At 36.1% G+C, this 23,165-nt stretch overlaps 5 protein-coding genes across 5 annotated transcripts; 3 read left to right on the plus strand and 2 right to left on the minus strand.

Moving 5' to 3' along the window:
* Positions 1-76: 76 nt before the first annotated feature.
* Positions 77-2,449, minus strand: LOC120260695 (IQ domain-containing protein IQM3-like). Its single transcript, XM_039268237.1, is given in 7 exon segments — positions 77-252; positions 496-583; positions 1,349-1,416; positions 1,418-1,438; positions 1,680-1,745; positions 1,880-1,994; positions 2,070-2,449. Coding segments are annotated over 7 exon segments (828 nt in total). The 5' UTR covers positions 2,381-2,449; the 3' UTR covers positions 77-93.
* Positions 2,450-10,066: 7,617 nt separating this feature from the next.
* Positions 10,067-14,764, plus strand: LOC120261982 (WD repeat-containing protein ATCSA-1-like). The gene is made up of 9 exons (XM_039270011.1): positions 10,067-10,366; positions 10,438-10,698; positions 10,796-10,955; positions 11,550-11,725; positions 12,271-12,520; positions 12,946-13,100; positions 13,198-13,287; positions 13,376-13,441; positions 14,112-14,764. Exons 1-9 carry the CDS (start codon positions 10,217-10,219, stop codon positions 14,163-14,165), a joined length of 1,362 nt encoding a protein of 453 aa, XP_039125945.1. The 5' UTR covers positions 10,067-10,216; the 3' UTR covers positions 14,166-14,764.
* A 387-nt stretch (positions 14,765-15,151) lies between these two features.
* On the plus strand, positions 15,152-17,859 carry LOC120261285 (flagellar radial spoke protein 5). Its single transcript, XM_039269119.1, is given in 10 exon segments — positions 15,152-15,401; positions 15,403-15,550; positions 15,694-15,778; positions 15,989-16,105; positions 16,452-16,516; positions 16,599-16,687; positions 16,776-16,855; positions 16,942-17,053; positions 17,168-17,287; positions 17,413-17,859. Coding segments are annotated over 10 exon segments (1,146 nt in total). The 5' UTR covers positions 15,152-15,257; the 3' UTR covers positions 17,599-17,859.
* A 296-nt stretch (positions 17,860-18,155) lies between these two features.
* Positions 18,156-20,272, minus strand: LOC120261284 (pentatricopeptide repeat-containing protein At2g03380, mitochondrial-like). The gene is made up of 2 exons (XM_039269118.1): positions 18,386-20,272; positions 18,156-18,300 (listed from the first exon to the last, which is right to left on the minus strand). Exons 1-2 carry the CDS (start codon positions 20,208-20,210, stop codon positions 18,287-18,289), a joined length of 1,839 nt encoding a protein of 612 aa, XP_039125052.1. The 5' UTR covers positions 20,211-20,272; the 3' UTR covers positions 18,156-18,286.
* A 134-nt stretch (positions 20,273-20,406) lies between these two features.
* LOC120261286 lies at positions 20,407-23,133 on the plus strand. Its single transcript, XM_039269120.1, has 6 exons — positions 20,407-20,561; positions 20,894-21,043; positions 21,180-21,253; positions 21,350-21,468; positions 21,664-21,747; positions 22,830-23,133. The coding sequence occupies exons 1-6, from the start codon at positions 20,555-20,557 to the stop codon at positions 22,933-22,935; spliced, it is 540 nt and encodes a 179-aa protein (XP_039125054.1). The 5' UTR covers positions 20,407-20,554; the 3' UTR covers positions 22,936-23,133.
* The last annotated feature ends 32 nt before the right edge of the window (positions 23,134-23,165 follow it).

Genomic DNA, 23,165 nt, shown 5'->3' on the forward strand with positions numbered 1-23,165 from the left:
AACTTATTATCAACAACCATCTAATCAAAATTTGAGAAAGGATTTCATTTAAAAAAAGAAAATTGAGAAAGGAAGCTAGGATTTGTCTACTTTTTATGTGCTTACCTCACCAGCGTACAATTTCTTGGAGGTGCTCATCACAAAAATCCACTTGCCCCCACCAGAATCTTTGGATGTATGAAGAAGCTCTCCCGTTAGCTTGTGCACAATCTTCCCATCTATAGGCACATACTCATATTGCTCCCGCTCCAGCTGGCAAAAGTAATTGTTTATACATCAGTTTAGCTGACAAAGATGTAGTAGTACAGGCAAGAAAGAGCTCGCTATAGTACTACATAAACAAAAATGAAAAAAATGTGGTGAATGGACAGAAGTCATAATGGAGGCATGGTCCATTCATCATGCTTCTCGCAGATTATGTGATCATGTTTTGAGATCGCTACACAAGAAGATCACTCTCAAGGCAAAATTCAACTGAATTATAAGACGTCTTACCCGACCAAGATACTTAATGCACTGTTGCCTAAGCACTGCCCTTGGACACTCCTTAATATCCACATTTCTACCTTCACCAAGATCCAGCCTGCATTTAGCACAGGTATTATTTATTTTTTTAGTCAAATATAAGAGTTTCAAAATTGACAAAAGCATGCGGCAAGTGTAACTGAGAAATATGATGCCTTTCCAAGGTGTGAACAGGCAGCTACCAATTTTTTTGTTATCTCACCAACTAGTCTTTCAGTTTGGCAGGAGAATGAAAGTACTGTACAACACCCACTTTTGGGTCACACGGAGAATTATAGGTCAAAGAACCTTCAGGGATTCCCAGTCTACATATCCTAATAATGGTTCAGGACATCTAGGATCCATCTGTTTTTTTTAATCATATATAAGATTTAAAAAATGAGTGCATAACGTTTTGATGTTCCTTGTAGTTTGCTTTATATCACATCCTAACTAATGCTTGCCACTTTCATGAAATCAAGATAGCTACACCGTGTTTCACATCCTATCTTTACTGGTTACAGTTATAGCCATCCACAACTATTGCTTTCAATCAGTGAAAAAAAGGAATACTATTGTCCATCCATTGAATGATAAATTGATAATTGGTGATCAAGGCTTGACTATGCAAGCACTGAGTTTGTCCAGTTCCCTCCATACCTTCATTTCCATCTAGCGAGAACTTATATTCATTTAAAAAAAAAAATGAACAAAGCAACAACTTGTCATATTTTATAGAGCTTTTTTACTTCTCGCGCATTTTAGTGCATGGGGGTCACTTTCTCTCAACAAAAGAAAGTCATAAGCGCATGATGAAGATCCCTGAGGGAGTGCTATGACTCACCAGTAAAAGAAAGGCTGGCCAGCCTTGCTGCTGCACCATTCGTCGAAGTAGCAATGCAAATTATGGCCCATAACGATGTCTTGGATCAATCTACACCACAACAAAGAAAAAAATTGAAATTATTCATCAAAATTTTTAGCAGCAAAAAGAACAAAGTCAAAATTTCAACTCTCTATAGGAACTAAAAATGATCACTTCTTAGGAACATTAAAGATTACAATTTTTCTCCTCCTGAATTTTTAAGCAAAAGCCTAATAAAGCACTTATCTTTGAACTAACAATGAGAAGCATATTAGATTCATTTCTTAAAAAAAAAAGGTTGATAACTCACGGCTTCAATCCAATGCTGAAAAGCCAACTTCAGGGCTCTCTCGTCCTTGGACAAACCATTACCCACCTGAGCAAAAGCAGACCACAAAAGAGTACATACCCATAAGCACCAACACGACATGACTCAATGTTTTCATTCATTGCCACAAAAGAAAAATAATAAAATTAATAATTTATTGATAAACAAGAAACAAACTAAACCTTGGAGGCGTTCAAGGAAACACGATTCCACCGCGAGATCGCCGTCTCCGGCTTCAAATAGTTGAAAAAGGACACCGTGCTATGGTTCAACCTCACGTAATCAATCGCTTGCCACCTTTCCCAATAATCACCCCAAAAAAATCACAAAAAAATGAAGCCAAAAACCAGGCATCGATTCTCAAAACCCTACCAGAGCTCCTCAACAACGACAGCAGAATCAGCAAGCCGGCGCCGTGTCCGGTAGCTCCGGTACACTTTCTGAACCTTCGTCGCCGCTTTGGTTTCCGATCCATCCATCATCATCACCTCCGAAGTCTTCGATTCAAGAGTACCATCACAGCCCCCAATGTTCTCAGACGCTTCGAGTCCCAAAGCAGCAGGAACATCAACCACCATCGAGGCCTCAATCTCGGTCCCCGATACAAATCGGCCATCCACCGAGCGAGGAAATGCAGCCGTCGATGTATCGAAGTGCGCCATCACCACGGTCTCCACCTCCATTCGAGGGTTTCTATATAGAGCTCTATCGAAAGCCAGAAAAAACAGTGAATCGAGAGAAGCGGGATGACAAACAAGTGGAGCAATCTGTTGCCTTTTATAGAAGGCCAAGTGTTTCTATTATTATTATATTATTATTATTATTAATATTAATATTATTGATTGATTTAAAAAAAAAAATATTTAAGTAGTGAGAAATAAAAATTATAAATAAAATAAAAAATAAATAAATATTTTTTTAAGTAGTGAATAATCGAGGAAACAGCAACAAAAGAGCACGACAAAAATAATAAAAATTATGCGATATAGATGGGTCCCAGTCACCGTCATAAGTCAGCGACCACCTAAAGAGACGTCAATTTCTCAGCCAGTCACTGCCGTCACTTATCACCGTTTCACTCCGTTACTCCTCCGACTTACTCCTGCCCATCTGCCACTATAAATAAACAATATATTTATTAAAACTAATTCTTAAAACATTAGTTATATTAATTACCATAACCAACTGTCCTTGTGAACGGACCCTACAGAGGACCCAGCCATTAGGATTACAAATGAATTAAGTTGTTTGTGAACTACTTCGAGTTCGATTTTCTAAACAAATAAGGCTCATTAAAACTCGTAGGTGTTTATGAACCTACTCAATCGCCTTTATTGTGTATGCTGTAGTGTGAGTGCACGCCCTCTAAATTTTTTTGATATTTTTAAATCAAGAGAAATGCTGTAGTTTTGTTGGATTTAAATTAAATACCTACCGTCGTTCTATATATATATATAGTGCCATTATTGTAAATAATATTGAATAATAATTATGTGCAGTTAATAAAAATAATTCTACACAATTTTATATATTATTATAATATAACATCTACCATCAAATATTTTTAAAAAATAATAACTCTAAAAATATACTTAGTTAAAATATATATAGATAGATACAAGCATACATCTATGTTTGTACTATATATGTTTCATGAATATTATAAACTAATTAACATACTTCTAATGCTTTTTTGAACTCGAGTTTGTAATTAATTTTATCAAGTTAAGTTTGAGCACTTCTAAGCTCAGCTCAAATAGATTTCCTACCACAATGAGTAATTCTTCAAATACTGATTGGTAATACTATAAAAAAGATAATCCACTTTGAGATCTTCTAATTGTTATTAACATCTAAGATATTAATATTTTTATTTTTTCACATGTTCTATTTAACTATTGGTAGATCATAAGGATCATGAGGCTTCTCATCGTAATATTTAACTTACTCGTTGTCTGTTTTTTTTTAAACTGTATTTTGTTTCAGGAAAATATAAAGTTTATCCAATTTTATTTATTATATATACATATCAAATCAACTAAACAACAATGCAATCTATTCATATACTAAATATTAAAAGAAAAAAGAATAATATAAATCAATTTATAAACATCACTTCATTCAAAAAAAAAATTATATAGATCACATCCATGGCTTGTCAACAAGATGGTTGATGTATACATTTTCTTCCTTCCAGATAATACTATAATAACCAAAGGAGACAAAGGACAACCTCAATGTTATGAAACATAAATATTTACAACTAACTTTAGCTTACTTGTCTAAGGTATAATGGTATATAGATATTGTACTTATAAATATGACCAACGGATATTTAACTCATCACTTGAAGTGCAAGATGACAAAAATGTAGCACGCATTGAGATATAATTAATTAACCATTTGATCAAGTCTGTTTAATATTTGAGGTAAGTGTTAGGTTGATTCATAATCAAAGTTTAAACCAATTAGCTACGTATAAGTTTCAAACAGTTTTCAATTAATTGGCTACGTAGTTGCATTGCTAGTCTCTCATCAAACTTTAGACTAGCTTGTGGGTCTACAAGCCTACCTCTTCATGGCCCCACATTATCTTTCATAAAAGACTCATAGTCAAGCACTAAAGTTTTTATAGATTTGTTTTTCCTTAGTTTATTTAGTAATTAGTTCAGCCGACCTCATGCAATATATATATTTTTAAAAAAATTATGAACAAGTCAGTCATCATGCGATGGATGCTTTAAAAACATTATTATTATTTTTGGTTATATATATATATGAGCTGGATCATGGGTTACAAATGTTAAATACCAGTTGTCTCTTGGTTTATTAATACGAGTCCTTCACACATAAAATTCTTATTTTTGGGAGATTTGAGATCGAAACATATGTAAAATAAAATCACGATATTGTTGAGCTCACGGATGTGCTCCACATTAATGTACGTCCCAGATTATCATTTTAAATGGAGGTGTTGATTGTCTATTGTTAACAATATATATATATATATATATATATATATAATGGTATAAGTAAAGCTTGATACTCTGAAAAAGATTGAGATAATTTGGTGATCGTCCATCTTAATTTGTTGGTTGGTGTGATCCATAGGATAATTCCAGGATGAACAAAACAAGTGGCCATTGATAGTCCAACTTTTGATTTGATTTTTTTGACTGAGATTGATATTTTTGTGTGAGCTAGAGTTGAATTAAATCATTCCAAGTCAAAAAAACAGAGCATAGAAAAATTATATGTTATTCTATTTATATGCACGCCTAAACATATGATGCACATTTTGGAGTTAAACTATTAAACTTGATATATGACAGGTTTGACTTCAACATTGAAATTATAGAGTTAAATATATTTTTAAATTATATGAATCATTTTATTATATTTGTAAAAAAATAAATAATATAAATAAATCATTACATAATCATTATATCTCAGGCACACATTAAAAAAATTAAAACGTAACTCTTCTCTGTGTATGACATATGAGTCAAATATTTTATCGTTTTAGTATTACGTTAATGATAAAATCATGATTTAATATGAGTATGTGTTTATCTATAAATCCATGCATTTAATGTTTGGATTCCAAAATAAATATCTAGATGCCAATGTGTTGAGTTTATCCATAGATGAATTTAAATAGTGAAATACCTAATTTGGGTTGCTGCAGTGCACCTGCCATGCTACTATGTCTTAAATACCATGCCAACTCATGCATACTTCTTTAAGGTCCCAGTACTCTAGTTTTTGAGGTAGTTTCACCTGCTCATTGCTCAGAGAATTGAAGTTAAGGAGAACAAAAGAAGTTGTTGCCAACTCTTAAATCTAGATATAAAATTTAAAACATATAAATAAATAAATAAATAACTTTTATGTATTTCTCCAAGTGCTTGTTGGTGAGAGCTTTCCTGCTACTGAAAAATGATCAAAGATCTCTAACTTTTCAGTCTGACAGAGTGGCTATAAACAGATGATTTTTTTAAGTGATCATTTTTCAAAAACTCCATCTCATTTCACCTCCTCTTATTATTTTATTATACGGTCATTTAAATCATTTATAATGGTTTTGTTACTATCCCATTTTTATACTGGTATGCATTACATTTGTAACTTGTAATTTTTTTTAAATATATATTTTAAGTTTTTTCTATTTAAAAAAATAAAAATAAAAATTAACCAAATTTAGAATATAGTTAAACTTAAGTGCCGACTAAATTAGGACTTATATTTGGTTGGGTGTAATCAATCGATTTGATTTAGACTAATTTATTAAATATAACAATTTAAAATTCGGTCTGGTGCAGAGCCAACAAACAAAAACATTGATCCAGTCTACCATCTAATCTAGTAGTTAATCAGTGATTAAAGACTTATGACCTTCAACATTTGGTATTAAATCATGGCCGTAATTAGGTTAATAAAACGCGTTTCTTAAACTTTATTAGTTAAAACGTTACAAATAATAATGATGTAATCTGAGGTTTGTTTTGGTTAGATTGTTATTCATTTTTATTAATTTTATTTATTAAGAGAAAATAAAAAGGATCAGCATCACCGGCCATTAGCTTTATATAACGTTGGGAAAACAAGCTTTGGAATAATTAATGTGGAGATGCCATTAATTCTAATTAAACACTTTTTGACGTCTGTATAACCATGGTTTCACATACACACATATATATACACTCATTAGGTGCTTTAATTGAATTTATTTTCTCAATTTGAAGAGCATCTCCATTAGTATAATCACCTTTGCCTATGCCCACCGACATTCTTTCTTTGTAGCACCGTCTTGGTCTTTATTTTGATATATATATATATATATATATATATATATATATATGGTTTAAATCATATAAGAACATTTGTAGAAGGTCCCAAATTTTTAAAAATATTTTTAAAAAAAAAAACCGAGAGAAGAGAGAACCAAGAAAAGAAATGATTTTGTGGACCCGAAAAAGTTATCATAAGTTTAAAAAAAGAGAGGGGGGAGGTGTGGGGTGGCGGGAAGCAGTTGAATGTTTATCTAATGATGTTAGGTAGAGGGTGTAATCGATCGAGTTCGAGTCGAAGCGATAGCGAGCTCGAGCTCGAGCTCGACCGAAAAATTTCGAGTACTCGATACTCGGCTCGAGCTCGATCCAAGATGTTATTTTATAGCTCGAGCTCGACTCGAAGCATAAAGTCGAGCTACTCGAGCTCGCTTTCGATTAAGTTCGAAAAAGTTTGAAAAATAACCATAAACATTATCTTTCGAACTCGAGCTCGACTCGAGCTCGAAAGTTTTTCCCCTTGATTTTTATCAAATAAATCTAATATTATATATATACATACATACTCGATTAGGCTCGCGAGCACTCGAGCCAAGTATCATAATACTCGAACTCGGCTCGTTCGACTACTCGAGCTACTCGAGCTCGAGCTCGGCTCGACTGTGACCGAGCCGAGTTCGAGTTTTCACCGAGTCGAGCCCGAGTAGCTTGCGAGTAGAGGTGTATCATTTACACCCCTAATGTTAGGATTCAAAATTTACATATATCCTCAAAAGGCATGAGCTATATATATACGTATTACTATAAGTATTTAAATATAATATATTTTTTTTTCTACAATACGGATAAGCCACCTCTCAAACATTGTACAAATTTTTAATCATGTTTTGAAAAAAAAAAAATCAAATCTTCAACTTTTCGCATATGAGTTTATGACTCAATTATTGCAGTAATGAGCATAAAACGGATTGATTCAATTAGTTACTTATTTATAAGTTTCCAGTATCTTGAATTAGTATTTTTTTTATAACACCAGTATGTAGAAGACAATATATATATAATTACTTTATGACTTAATCTAACTTAAAAGAGATATTCTGATAACAGTGTGCTTCATTGAACCAGAAATGGTTTTGTTAAAGTGGTAAACAAACCGGTAAAACAGGTGAATTAAAGCAGTCAATTTGTTTACATAACTTTATTTACAAAGGTCATACATGGACCCAAGTGAGGAGCTGGCGGCATGGTATGCATAGAATAACACTTCTTTTGAAACTTTGGGATTGTGTTGTGAACCACATGACATGGAATATATTCATGTGTTGTTTGACCTTCAAATGGGCTCACTTCCTTGCAATTTCTTATAAGTTTTAAGCCTTAAAACAGAGACTTATTTGAATGTATTTGTTTAATTATATGTGATTGTTCTCCTAATTTGGAGTTATGATATGGTCTCAAAATCCCCAGACACTTGTTTTTAAGAACTTAAGAGGAGTTTCCTGGATGGTGTGAACTTTGTGTCATTTTAGACTGACTGTGGCGGCTTGTGTAGTTGTTTTCTTCATTCTTTGAATTTTTTAATGCTTGTCTGGAGATAACCACTCTGTCCAACTCCCACCATCCTTACTGTTTTAAGTATGTATGGATTAAACTAATTCATTAATTATTTGTTGTCTTGATTTGTCATTATTATACCATCACCGCAATAGTCAATAGATGAGTGAGAGTTGAGAGTGATACTCTCGTATGAAAAGTCAAGAATTCAACATTTTTATTTTTAAAATTTAAAATAAAAGTACAATTAATTTTCACGTGAAAAATTAAAAATTTGTTTTTTTTTTCAAAATATGACTAAAAATTGTGTTTCATTTTGTATGATTCTAGAACCAGGATATTTTTTTAATTCTCTTCTATCATATTCTAACACGTATGCTATTATTTTTTATGTTATAGTTGAGAACATATATCAGGCCGTGATAGAAGACCAGAAAATAATCTAATTCTGAAACCACGTGAGATGTTTTCCTAAAACTTTCGAGGTACTTTATGATTTCCCTTTCAATATATATATATATATATATATTTTTCTAAGATTATTAAGCAATTAGCAATTAAAGAGAAGGAGAAGATGAGATGTATATCATTTATTTAATATATATGAATTACATATTTTTATTTAAAAAGTTATAGGTACATAATAAGTATTAAATTTAATTATGATTTATATATTTATATGTGTGTATATATATTGATAAGGACTCCTAGGAAGAATTTGGCAATTATAAGATTTTCATATCCAATGATGTTTAATTGTTGAATAAGACCACCACACCACCTTCTTTATTGACAACAACTGTTTTAATTAATTAATATTATTATTTTAAATATTAATGTTTATAATTACTTTGAGCAATTGAAAGTTTAAATACTTGCTCTAAATAAATTTGATTGCATATATATATATATACACACACACCATCCCCTTAGACAATTTCAAACAACTCTTAGTTAGAATATTTTTAATTCAGAAATAAGAATAACATAAGCAATATAACACAATATAAATAGTTGAGTTTCAATATATATATTTGTACTGTTTTATATTTGATGTTTAATAGATAGTATAAATTTTTTACCAAAATATAGTTTTGTTTTTTAATTGTGTTGTAGCTTAACAAAATTTTTGTACTATAAGTTTTTGGGAAATATAAAAATAAAATTTTGTTACAATTAATTACTTTTTTATGTTGTACTTTTATTTTATGTCATATTTTAATCTTATTTGCATGATAAATGATGGATAAAAATTAAAATTGTGTTAGACTATACTTCTAATTTTTCACATTTTAAATGCTTAATAGCAAAACAGAGAATTTTACTTTTTATTATTTAGTGAACGACAGAATGATTACAAAATAAATAATTTCCAAACTTCACTTTATTACAAATAATATCAGTCAATAATAATAAGCTGCTCATATTAATTCTTAGGCTTGATTCTCGTTGCATTTACCAAGGCCCATTCTAATCAGTTCTCTAGCCTATGATTCACTGAAGCCCAGATTAACAGACACACACACAGACCCACTCTAATTGGCCCTTTAGCCTATGAGTTACTGAAGAAGCCCAGATTAACAGACAAACACACAGGCCCATTATAATTGGCCCTTTAGCCTACGAGACACTGAAGCCCAGATTAACAGACACACACAGAGGCCCACTATAATTGTGCCTTTAGTCTATGAATCACTGAAGCCCAGACTAACAAAGACACATACAGGCCCACTTTAACTGGCCCTTTAGCCTGCGAGTCACTGAAGTTTAGATTAACAGACACACACAGAGGCCCACTATAATTGTGCCTTTAGTCTATGAATCACTGAAGCCCAGACTAACAAAGACACATACAGGCCCACTTTAACTGGCCCTTTAGCCTGCGAGTCACTGAAGCTTAGATTAACACGCACGCACACTTAAAAAATAAAAACTAATTAATTAATTAATTAATTAAAAAAAGGGACCCAATTTTGGACCAATAGAAATATCTCGTTATCTATGATTTGAGAGACTAGAGAGAGAAGAAGGGGAGGAGAAAAAGAGGAAACGAGGGGCGTGAGCATAGCGAGATCGAATCATCGGCTTCTTCTTCGTTTCATCGATCATAGTGTCCCGCCGGCGGGATTCAACCAAAGCAACGGCGCGATCGCCGACGAAGATGCGTGGGAGGAGATGTGGAAGGAGGTCAGGGCCAGGGAAGAGGGCGCGTTACCCCCCAATTCATTCGCCAGCCGCATCCGCTCCCGCCGTACTTCCTCACTTGAGCTTTCCCAACGCAAAGAGATCGTCAGCCCTCACCATGGTGCCGTGAATTCACTTCAGGTATCCCTCCTCCTCTTCCCTCACCTCTATGATGAATTGATCTCAAGCATAGCTCTGACAACGAAGCTCAGGTTGATTTGATCGAAGGTCGGTATCTGTTATCCGGGGCATCGGATGCTTCAGCGGCTGCTTTTGATGTCCAGCATGCTACCGATCGTGAAGGGAATGGCCTTATTGCAAAGCACAAGAGTCTCTTCGTTGTTGACAAGCAGCTTGAGTTTGGGCACAAGTATGCTATTTCTTCTGTTCTCTGGTATCCTGTGGATACGGGCCTCTTCGTTACTGGTTCGTTGGATCATCATGTCAAAGTCTGGGATACGAATTCGGTTCAAGTATGACAATGCTTGCTTTTGTAGCAGCTTTAAAAATTCGGTCTTTTTTTTTTTTTATATTTGTTTTCAATGGATGCTATTGTTTGTGTTGTTGCAGGTGGTCATGGATTTTAAGATGCCTGGAAAGGTTTATGGCATGGCTATGTCAGCAATTGCTACAACACACATGCTTATTGCTGCTGGAAGTGAAGACGTTCAAGTTCGTTTATGTGACATTGCTTCTGGGGCATTCACTCATACACTTTCTGGTCATCGTGGTAAGATTTCCCTAGCTTAATATTTGCCATTGTCATGTTTCTGTGCGTTATCTTCTGTCTTTTTCTTTCTGAGTCTACGTTCACTTGATACATCTCCTTCACCCTCAAGGAAAATGCGTTGTAACTTCACAATAACATGAGCCCTTAGTGGTGCCCCCTTCAATAGTCTGAAATTTACTTCTTTTACAGACTCAGTGACATACATAAAAAAGAATAGAAAGACTAGTCTTTGAATGGTACTTCTCAAACTGAATATATGATTATGGATCACCAAGCACTGCCGTGCATACCAAAAAAAAAAAAAGGTAAGCTACAATATTAAAGAAGCTCAAGTGTCGTCACTGCAAGGAGCTCCTTCAACTTAGCATCATCTTCATCATGACATAGGTCCTTGTTCATGAATCAATTACTCAAAGTAATGCTTTAGTATCTTTATGCTGAAGTACAATTTTTTATTCCCTTCTTTTCAGTTCCAAAATCTATGCTCCTTTTATTAAGTTAATTACTTCTGGTTATTTAGAGCATTTACTTTCAGGGTATGTTTATTCATTGTCTTGTAGATGCCTATCATCATGCATTGTTCTGTCTCTGCAGATGGAGTTATGTCACTGGAATGGTCAGCCTCCAGTGAGTGGATTTTGATGACAGGAGGTTGTGATGGTGCAATACGATTCTGGGATATAAGGCGTGCAGGGTGTTTCCTTGTGCTAGATCAGTCACGATCTCAGTTAGGAAGACGACCCCCATTGTCTACCAACACAGTGAAGAAGGTATGCATCCCTTGACAATGCTTGGAAGACTTTGTAGCTTATTTGCTCATGCCTCAATCTTTAGTTTAGTTTGAAATTGCTTATATTGCTGAGTAACAAAACTTACTTCTGTCAATTCTGTTCTTCATTGTTTCTTATTGTTCTTTTGGTTCAGCTTTTACCATTAATCATCTGCCTGAAACCTGTTAGTTAATCTTTTTGCGTCCTGGTGAATGTTACCTACGCTGCTGCACTGCCATTATCATGACCATTTACCTGAATTTGGGCCTTGGAATGAGGATATTTTGTCTAGAAATGTCTTTTTTGTTGTCTTGTTAATCCTTTTGATCTCCTGCAAACTTTCTGTTCTGTTTGAGTTAAGTATTAAACATTTAGACCTTTTGTTGCCTTGCCCCTGTTTACCAAATTCGTCATGATAGCTAAATTAATTTTCTTCTTCTCGTGATAATCTCTTGATTGAAAGTTTGAACATTCTATTATTAGCAGCTTTTTTCTTTAAGTCAACCTAGTTTTTGCTCAATTCCATCATTTTTCCCTTTGGCAAGGGGCTAACATCAAGGATGGCCTCTTCTGGGCAGTATTCTGCCAAGGGCCTTGTGAGTCAGAGAAAGTCTTCTCTTGGAAATACCATGAAGCAGCTGCCCTCTCTGCGTAAAGGTAACTTTCTAAGCAAAGGGTCTACAGTACAGAGGCTACATCCTGGCATGACATCAGGTCAAAACCGTGCAACTGCTCATTATGGAGCTGTTACTGGACTGAAAGCAACTGGAGATGGCATGTATCTTATCAGTTCAGGTTAAACCATCTTGCCTTTGATATTCTTTTCATTATTTTTTGCTTTTCTGGAGATATCAGGAACAATTGTTTTTATCATACTATTAATGATTCAGTTTGTAACTTCTCTCTTATCTATGGTGCATCAATGACAAATGGATTGAAAGATTTACTACATGACTATGAAAGTTTCTGAATTGTTGATAGATGTGCTTCTTGCTTTGCTTGACCATCTGTATTTGAATGAACTCAAATTGGTTGAGTGTTTATGTTAACATTGTTTACCCTTCAGCTTGAGCATGATTAAAGGGTATGGTGTAATTTGGTTTTAGCATGCCTTTTCCCTTTCTCTCACTATATGGCATAATTATCATGAATTCCCATTGTTGATTTAACTGATTATCGTTTCTTGTTTAAAATTGGATTTCTATGTGCATTTTTTTCAGGGTCAGATTCAAGATTAAGGCTGTGGGATATTGAATCTGGGTGCAATACATTGGTGAACTTTGAGGCAATGCGTCTACAGACCAGCAAAGGAATGAAGTTGGCCGTCAATGATGACTCCTCCCTTGTATTTACTCCCTGCATGGCAACGGTCAAGGCGCGTCTCTTTATAAATAGGATGTGCTTTTTGACTCTTCCAAAAAGATTAGGTGGTGTTCATATTATTATTAACTAGATTATGCTCATTCTTTTAGGCCTACGACGTGTGGACTGGAACAGTAAAGAAGACATTTCATGGGCATTATGAATCTGTGAACTGCTGCCATTTTAGTTCTCTTGATCAGGTAACTTTGACAATCATATTCATTAATGATGCCCGTTTTGATTAATTATATGCTGACTGTTGGACTAATCTAAATTCATATACTATAGGAGCTGTATACCGGAAGCAATGATAGGCAAATTCTCGTTTGGTCTACTCCTCCTGCTGCATTTGAGGTTCTCTCTCTCTCTGTCTCTCTCTCTCTCTCTCACACACACACACACACACACACACACAATCCTAGATGTTAGATTTCAGTACAGTCAATCAAATACTACTAGTTAGATGGCTACTTTCTCTGAATCAGTTGTGAGCGTATTTTAGCTTCAACTGCAGAAACTATTATAAATGAAAGGAATATGAATCCCATCAAACTTGTTCAATAAATATGGTCAAAAGAAGGTGGTTTTTAGACAAATTAGGAAGCCATGGCTCACAAAATCATTCACTATGCAGTAGAGAGCATCATCCTTTGATCCCCTGAGGTTCCAGCTTTACTTATTTATTTATTTATTTTGTATACTTTTCTGTATGTTTGAAAATTTAAATCCCAATTCATCTACTCTTATCATTCAGTCATTTATAATCTGATAATTATTATTTTGTTTGTTATTACACATAGACAAATAAGGAGTTATCAATACCTCAATAGCGGGAAAAAATGGTTATAGTCTAGTTTGCATCAGTCTACCTAATAGACTTTTGAACTCATTACAAACCATTCAAGATTTGTTGGTAATCTGGAGATGAAGTTAATGGTAATCAATTTGTTAATAGCATTTCTCCTAAGTCCTAACCAACTGAAATTCAAGCTGAATATCTTAAACATTATGCTAAACCTTGCAGGAGCAAGACGGGGAAAAGGTGTGCTCCACAGACCAAGATAACTGGAGCGACTGAGGAAGCTTTATTTTAAACTACGAGCTGTCAATCCATTTCTGCCTTCTAATTCACTTGTACATATATCACTGTACTGTGTCTCCTTTCTCCGCTTGATAAAGACTGAAATCAGCATGTAGTGCTCTTGGATTTGAAAGGCTGTAACTTGACATGATCATAAATTATATGGTATAAATGTACACACACACACACACACACACACACTTGTTAGAGGTATTTGGAAGGTATTTAAGGTCCATTTCATTTGTTGGGAAATGAGAGCAGTTGCAGCGCCGGTGAACCACCACTTCTGGTCTGTTTCTGCTGAGTGAATCAGTGGTGCATGGAAGCTCGGCGGGGGACCGGTTGGATGCTAAGGTTGAGGGGGGAGAATTATAGGTGAAATTGGACAGCAGGAATGACTTGGTGGAGATATGCCGAGTGGGTCAACGGGATGACACTGTCTACGCCGGCCTCACCACCTTTGACTCGGCCGATATCTGTGAGCTTCTCCCCTCTCTGTTGGTGTTTTTTTGGGATACATGGTTCTGTTTTTAGCTGTTGAATATCCGTAAACGTGAGTACGCTTTGGTAATAAAAAAAGCAATTGAGTTCATATATATATATGCATAAGATTTTATAACTATATTTGCCAATAACATTCATGGCATAAGATGTGGTGGTGTAAAATTGGAGGAAAATTCTTGGAAAGTTTAATTTATTTGAATAATATGTATATTATGTACCAATGTAATTAATTCAGATAGTTTGGTTATAATTTTACATCTAAGAGGTCAATATTTGGACACCTAACAAAAAACAAGAAAAATCTGAACGGTTTAAACCTTTTAAATAGTTTTTATTTTAACAAGCCAATATCAAAGCTGAATATATATATATATATATATTTTATGAAACTTTATCTATTTTTCAGACAACCAAATTAATTACTATTATATTATTATTATTTAAAATAAGAAAAAGTAAAATAAAAACCAAACACCTGGGCATTTCGTGATCAACGGGCGCGGGAGCGCGAAAAACCTTATCTTGCGATTTCCTTCTCCGTTCTCTGCTGCTTTGTGAACAAAAACACAAGAGAAGGGTTGAAAAATGTCTTTGTATTCCGTCCACCCCCGTCTTCCTTGCGGGAGCTCCGGCTTGAGATCGGATCAATGGAGGAGCGACCACCGAAGGAAGCCCATCATGTGCGTGCGCACGGTGGAGAAGAGTGCACGAGTGGCGACAGTGAGCAACGGGTGATGATTCGCTCGTCATTTGCCGCGTTCTCAATGGGATGTGGCAAACAAGCGGCGGATGGGGTCGCATCGACCGAGATGACGCCGTTGAGGCCATGCTCCGCCATGCCGATGGGGGCCTCACCACCTTCGACATGGCCGATCATTGTATGCTTAAAACCCTAAACCCAAACTTAAGGCCTTATCCCCAATTCCGTATCTTTTTTTCTTCACGATTTTGCTTCGAATTGTTAGTGAAATTCAGTGTAGTTTTGTTTGAGAAAGTTTAATTTATCTATTCTGATTGGCAGATGGGCCTGCTGAGGATTTGTATGGCATCTTCATCAATAGAGTTCGTCGGGAACGACCTCCAGAGCTTCTTGAAGAGATTAAGGGGTGAGTTCTATTGCAACCATTCATTCTCTCAGTTTTATTGAATGAATTGATGTGACTTTTGCAGTTCATCATGAACAAATTGAACTTTTAATCTAATTGCTTTCAGTTCAGTGAATGTCAGCTGAAATCGGCACTTAGATTTTGTTCAATTTTGGATAGAAATCTTAAGAAGTGAATATAGTTTGATTACCAAATGTGTCAATTGGGCAGTCTCACAAAGTGGGTGCCACCTCCTGTCAAGATGACAAGTGGTTTTGTGCGTGAGAATATCAATATTTCGAGGAAGAGAATGGATGTTGCTGCCTTGGATATGCTTCAATTTCATTGGTACTCCTTTTATCTCCTTCTTTGTGTTGTGTAGATAAGTATGGAAAATGTGCTTTTTGATTAAAAAAAAAAATGTGATGCCTGAGAATAGTATTAATGCTGACCTCTTGAAATCAGGGATTAACATTTTCTTTAATGTTTTCAAACATGGAAGCATGCTGCCATATCTTATATATTGTTTAAAAGTACCTGATATTCAGGCAAAAAAATCCTATTGTGTGTATGATGCTCAAGTATTCTGTCTTCAAATATTCACACATGGTTCCTTGTGTCTCATATAGAAACTTAAAAGTCATAGACCGTACAAATAATTTTAGGAACTTAACTGTGGATCCCTTGGAAATAGGTGGGATTACAACAATTCTGGATACCTCGATGCCTTGAAACACTTGACAGATATGAAAGAAGAAGGTGAAGTGGATAAATTGCATTTTTGTGATGTTGCTCACTTGCCTGATCTGTTTATAGTATTTTGACATAGAAAGGTATGCAGGTAAAATAAAGACAGTGGCTTTAACTAATTTTGATACTGAAAGGTTGCATACTATCCTGGAAAATGGGATTCCAGTAGTTAGCAATCAGGTAAAAATAAAGCATGCGCCCATTTGTGCCTAATTTATTGTGCTTCATATTTGTCTGAGAATTGTGTGCCCTATATTGGTTTTGCTAGGTCCAGCACTCAATAGTAGACATGCGTCCACAGCAAAGAATGGCAGAACTCTGTCAACTTACTGGAGTGAAACTTATAACGTTTCTCTTTCTCTCTGAGATAGTATCATCTTTCTCTTCTTTGATAATACCATTTTTCTCAAAACATCAAATATCTTTGGGTGCAGATATGGAACTCTAATGGGGGGTTTACTGTCTGAAAAATTTTTAGATGCCAATATAACGATTCCCTTTGCTGGCCCGCCTTTAAATACCCCATCTCTGCAGAAGTATAAGAGGGTATTTGACTACTGCAACTAAATATGAATCACTTGCTATCCTCATCTATTATTCTGGTGTGTATATATTGCATATGCATGCTGCATCTTTTAGTGCTTATTATGAATGTGGCAGATGGTTGATGCTTGGGGAGGTTGGAATTTGTTCCAAGTTCTACTCCAAATCTTGAACAAGATAGCATCAAAACATGGGGTCTCCATTCCAACAGTAGCTGTCAGATACATACTGGATCAGGTGAAGCCATTCTATAGCCACACATGAAAATATTACATGAATCCTGAATTTCTACTGATATAATACATGTTTATCCTTTTTACTCGTTTGACATCGTGTTTGCTTGTATATATGAAAAACTTCAGCCATCGGTTGCGGGATCCATGGTTGGTGTAAGACTGGGCTTGTCGGAACATATTCAAGATACAAATGCTGTGTTTTCACTTACTTTAGATGAAGAGGATGTAGACAACATAGATGAGGTAAGAAAGAAGGGGAGAAATTTGATGGAATTGATCGGTGACTGCGGTGATGAGTACAGACGGGCATGATTTCCATAATTTATCTCGTGGAGTTGAAGATGTTATAACGCTATGCCTAGACATGTATTGGTCCCTGAACAGTCAATCGACTTCTTATAAGTGTCTTCAACTGTATGATGATTACAAATGTTGAGTATGTCCTGTCTGCTGTTCTACCTTCTTTTTCCTATCAAACAATTCAGTCAGTGTGATAGATAGACTACTCTGTACCATACAATTAGTAATCAGAACTTGAAATTCCAATTCTTTCTACAAAGAATCATTTGTATATGACAGAATGGTTTGCATGAATTATATACAGAACAATCACTTCCTTATAATTGCACCAGCTTCTAATCTCAAGCATTGCGTTCCAATGGGATGCAGGACCCAATGAAATGCTCTGCTTCCTTTAACATTCCTGCTCGACCGAGAACCTCAACCATGCAGGAATAGTGTTCAGCTGAAGGATAAATCCCATAATTCTCCGACATGGATATGAAGATGTGAAAAGCTTCATCTGCTAGACCCAATTGACTACAAGCCTGCAAGACTGACGCAAATGTGCTCGAGTCCGGGTTCTTGTTCTTCCTCCTCATCTGCGTGAAAAGTTTTAAAGCTTTTGATGGACAGTCATGATCTACACTAGCCGAGATGATGGAACCCCATGAAGCAGAGGTTTTCTCAGGGATCTGGTTGAAAGCTTTTGCTGCTAGTTCTATTGATCCACATCTGGAGTACATATTCATGAGGCAAGTGCTTATTTTATGATTAGTCAGGAGGCCATTCTTTGTGATGTAGCCATGAGCTTGCATACCTGCATGGAGAAGTGATGGACTCCTGCAAGCATCCAGAACATAATATGCCAGCGATGCATTGATCTGCGAGTTTGAGCGGTGAATGTCAGTAAGAAGCTTGATTATGCTTCCATTATCAATAAGTTTAGAAAAAGCTCGCATCAAGGAATTCCATGGATTATCATCTTCACAAGATAATGTCCATAGATTTAGAGCTTGCTGGGGTTGTCTGATCTCGAAGTAGAAGCCAATAAGAGAGTTTAAAACAGAAGCATTTGATGAATATCCAGCTCTGATTAGGCTGCAATGAATCTCCTTTCCACTTCTAAGGTCTCTTAATGCTGCACAAGCCTGAATGGCAGCAGTTAGAGTGAATTCATTAGCTTTGACACTGTCTGACTGCATTGCCTGAAAGAGATGCAGAGCTTCTTGAAACCGGCCATTTGAACATTGCCCGGCTATGATCGCAGACCATGAAACTACACCTGGTTCTGCGATTCCTGCAAACACCCAAAGAGATGCTTCTGGGATCCCACACTTGGCGTACATGTCAACCAGTGAGCTACTTACGAAGGGGTTAGTCTTCATTCCCTGTTTCAGAATGCAGGAATGAATCATCTTTCCTATTTCTAGATCCATTCTGGAAGCACAGAACTTGAGAATGCTAGCCATAACAAACCCATCAAGGAGTTCCTCCTCACCTATTGCGTACAAGTATCTGAAAAGTTTAAGAGGAAGCAAACTATTGTTATCATTGCACTCAATGTACATAACAAGGAGTGCACTGATCACATAACTATTACACCAGAAACCAGCTTTGATCACATAGCCATGAATCTCCCTCCCATGATCCAGAGAACTCAAATCAGTGACTGCCTGCAAAACACTGCCCAATGTATAGTCATCACATTCAAAGCCTTCTAACATCAACAAGTGGAATAGATCCAGAGCTTCATAACTTTGGTGATCATCAGTATAGCATGAGATGGCAGTGTTCCAAGAGACCAAATCCTTGTGAAACAATCCGTCAAACACCTTCCTCATTTCACTCAATCTGCAACTTCTCCCGTAGAAATCCATGAGAGAGTTCATCAAGAAAGTACAAGAATCAAGACCCATTTTAACAGTGTAGCAATGAAGCTGCATCCCAGTTGCAACAACCCCAAGGTTTGCAGCCACCTTGAGAGCAATAGAGAGAACAAAAGCATCAAACTGGACTCCGGCCACGCTCATTTCTCCGATAAGCCTTAACACTTGCTTATCACGCCCATTCTTCATGTACCCACTGAGCATGGAACTCCATGAAACCAAATCAGGCTGTTTGATCTCCCTAAAAACAAGCTCAGCATCACTCAGTGATCCACAATCTGAATACATATAGACAAGAGCATTGGCCACAAACAAGTCCTCAAAGTAGCCCATCTTCAACACCAAACAATGGAGCTCCTGTCCACAGTGAAGGCTACCTGTGGAAGCACAAGCACGAAGCGAAGCAGACACAGCAAAAGGATCAAGAACAAAGGAGAATGGCAAGTGGAGCATATCATGAAGCAAGAGCATTGCTTCCATTGAATGCCCATGAAGTATGTAACCGGACATGAGTGTTGTGTACTCGACCAGAGTCCTCTTCGACTTCGCATCAAACTGAACACGAGCATCGTGCATGCGGCCTGTGCGCACGTATTGCTGGAAGCTTTGAACATTGTCAGTGGTGTCAGAGGTTTGGTTTCTTCTAAGCTTGTTGTAATGGTTCTTCTTCTTCTTCTTCTTCTTGTTATGGTGATGGAGCTTGTGAGCAATAGATGGTGAATTGCATGGAGAGATGGAAAGCAGGATTGATGGCATGAGCTTTTTCTAACTATCTCTCTTAGCTATCTATCACCATGCCATTCAGCCATTGATTGCTGTTTGCCAGCCTTGTGGAAAAGATAATGCTTAACGGGTCGGATCTTGTTGTTACGGATTCGGGTTTCGGATCCGCATCCAATTTAAAAGCCCATTGGGCCCTGTTTAGTTTGCTCTTTCTTGAAGGCCCGCCAGTTCTCTCTTTCTCTTCTCTTCGTTCTTCTTCTTCTTCTTCTCTCTCTCGCGGCGGTGAGCTCCTCCGGCTCTGGTTTCCCAAAAACTCCTGTTGATTCCTTTCTGTTTCCTGTTTGGTATCTTGTGGTTTCAACGGTTGTTTGGGAATCATGGACGGTATGTGTGTCTCTCTCTCTATTTTTAGTGCTAGTGTGGTGGATTGATTGGTATGTGACTGGGAACATTGCACAAAGGATTGAACTTGGAGTGTTTTTTTTTGTTGTATTATCACACTTTTGCAACAAAAAATTGAACTTGGAGTGTTTTGTTTTATCGCTTCCTAGTTTTGCTTTTGTTTAATTTCGCTAGGAAAGTTGATTTCTTGAGAGTTTATTATTGTTGTGTGAGATGAAAATGAGGGAGTTGGTTTAGAAGTTCATGCAGCAAAACAACTGTGCTTCCTCATTTGAAGACTGAGCATGGGGAAAATTTTCTTCTTTTTTGTGCAGTCGATTCTCAGCAAACAATGGAGGAAACTATTTTGGTTGGTGATGATCTTATGTTGGGACCGCCATCTCCAATCATTCCTCCAGAGATTGCAACTCATGTCCTTGAAGGTGTTGATTTATGTGATGGAATTTTGAGAAATTTGTTCTTGTGTAAGTATCATTCACTTGAACGGCTGTGAACTGTTGATAGTGATCTAACTGCAAACAACTTTGTACTTGAAAAATGAAAATTTTAGTTTGTGATGCTTTAAATGATAGTTTTATTAACAATAAAATCCTTCATCAGGTCTGCAAATCAATGACATTGAACCATTTTGTCAAGATGAGATTGTATTATATCGGCAGTGTGCAGAGAAGAGGGTTAGAATGTCTTCAAACATCTTTTAATTTGAGTACTCTAGCTTGCCTGATTTTGATTCTTGTTTTGATGTCTTGAAGTTATGAGCGCTCCTGCAGGACAAGGAGCTGAGGCGACGTCTACAAGATAGTGAGCGTAAATTGGGCCTATCAATGCCTATTGACGAAGCAAAGGGAAGAGCTGCTCAGCTTCAATCTGAAGTCACTAACCTGGAGAGGTAGAGATTTTGAAGAGTAGTTTTATACATTGTGTATTGGTTCTGTCTGTGTGTTTAAATAGAAGAGTGATCCCTTTTGTGTTCTCCATAGTTTTCAGTAATTTTGAATCTCTTTTATATTTTTTGAGATGGTGTCTTAGGCTTGAGGTTTTTATTGCATGATTTGTTCTTATGTGATCAATGTTCATTTTGTAGGCGCATGATCCTTGCAAGTGGTATGGAGGGTATGGAAGGATTTCGCCAGCGCTGGAGTTTCCATGGCCGTCTTGAGGACACCAAGTATCTACTTCTTCCAGAACTTTGCCTTTAATATTTGACGTGATAGAAAATTATTTGTATTATGTGGATTTTTTTATTTACATTTGAGTATTTTGATTTTTGAGTGCCTTGTCATGAAATTATATCACCACTGTCTTCACTCCTTCCTCTTTCTTCATGATTACATTGCATCATTGTTTAATGATTCATATATTTACTTCTCTTTGTTTATAAAAGCCAGTTTAAGCATCCTCAACATGGCTTTGAATAGTTCATAGATGACTTCCAGCAGTTTAGGTTCTCTGTTTCTTCCAGAGTTTCTCCAAAATTCTCTTTTCCTGAAAGCGGAATATATTTTCAGATTTAGCTAGCAATAAATTCCAAGGTCTTTGTTTGCACTCTAACTTGGCTTGTCATGGTCCCTCTCAAGGTTTCTACTTAGCCTTTAAATATGGTGTACCAGCTTCTGATCAACCATCTCAAATTTATGTGATTATGTTGAGTTTTCAGTCAGAGAATGAGAAATGAGTAAAGAACAACCATAAGTCCTGTTATGTTGTCAATTAGATGTGCTTTCTATGGACTCTTCACCAAATCTTTGAGGATATTGCACTATTTTTAACTGTAACCTTTGAAATTAAGCCAACCGCTTTTCCTTGTGCCATGTCTATTTTTATATGGTGGTGCGTGTTTCATGTATGGTTGTCTATGAACTATAATTGTTTTAGCTTCTTCAGGGTACTTCAGTCGACAAAACTTGTATAGAAAATCTTGTTTGAGACTGGTCCATGTTTCATAAAATATTGTATCACAACATTTAACCTGTTGTTCTAGTTGTTCTTTCACAGAAGGTTTACCGCTAATTACTTATTGATGGAAAAAGCTATGCAACACTAAGATATCTGATTTTAGTGTTACTGTGTTGGTAATTTATATGACATTATCTCAGTTGGCTAAAACACATTCAGCCAACAATTAGAACTCCATAACTCAAATATCACAAAGAGAAAAACTTAAGCTATAGATCTTTAATTTGTTATGCATCTTTATAGCATTACCTCGTTTGCTTATCTGTTTTATGCCTTTTGTTTTTTGGTCTATAGGAAAAGATTGGAAGCCCTAAATAATGGGATGTCGAAGAGGATCTCCGAAGAGGCAAGCAAGACCCCTGAAGGAGTCACAGGGAAACGGAGATGGTTTTTCTGGTAGACTAATTCACAACCGAGAAATTCAGAGTTTGCCATAGGCTGTGGCTGGTTAAAGATTTGCTCACATTTGATGAAGCTCTCTCTGATGGCTTGTTTTTAAGATCCAGACCATTAAAATCAAATTGAATTGATCTTGTACTTTGCATGTGAACACACAGCTCTTACAAATATGCCACTACAAGAGCCAGCACTTTCATGATGCACCTTTTTTATTTTATTTTATTTTATTTA

Source organism: Dioscorea cayenensis, chromosome 5 (assembly GCF_009730915.1).
Source record: "Dioscorea cayenensis subsp. rotundata cultivar TDr96_F1 chromosome 5, TDr96_F1_v2_PseudoChromosome.rev07_lg8_w22 25.fasta, whole genome shotgun sequence".
Classification (NCBI taxonomy): domain Eukaryota; kingdom Viridiplantae; phylum Streptophyta; class Magnoliopsida; order Dioscoreales; family Dioscoreaceae; genus Dioscorea; species Dioscorea cayenensis.

Coding starts and splice junctions, on each gene's coding strand:
- LOC120261982 (XM_039270011.1), top strand. CDS start 10,217: ATGTGGAAGGAGGTCAGGGCCAGGGAAGAGGGCGCGTTACCCCCCAAT. Junction 10,699..10,795: donor GGGATACGAATTCGGTTCAA/GTATGACAATGC, acceptor GTGTTGTTGCAG/GTGGTCATGGATTTTAAGAT. Junction 13,442..14,111: donor CTCCTCCTGCTGCATTTGAG/GTTCTCTCTCTC, acceptor TAAACCTTGCAG/GAGCAAGACGGGGAAAAGGT.
- LOC120261284 (XM_039269118.1), bottom strand. CDS start 20,210: ATGCCATCAATCCTGCTTTCCATCTCTCCATGCAATTCACCATCTATT.
- LOC120261286 (XM_039269120.1), top strand. Junction 21,254..21,349: donor GGCAGTGTGCAGAGAAGAGG/GTTAGAATGTCT, acceptor GCGCTCCTGCAG/GACAAGGAGCTGAGGCGACG. Junction 21,469..21,663: donor GAAGTCACTAACCTGGAGAG/GTAGAGATTTTG, acceptor TTCATTTTGTAG/GCGCATGATCCTTGCAAGTG.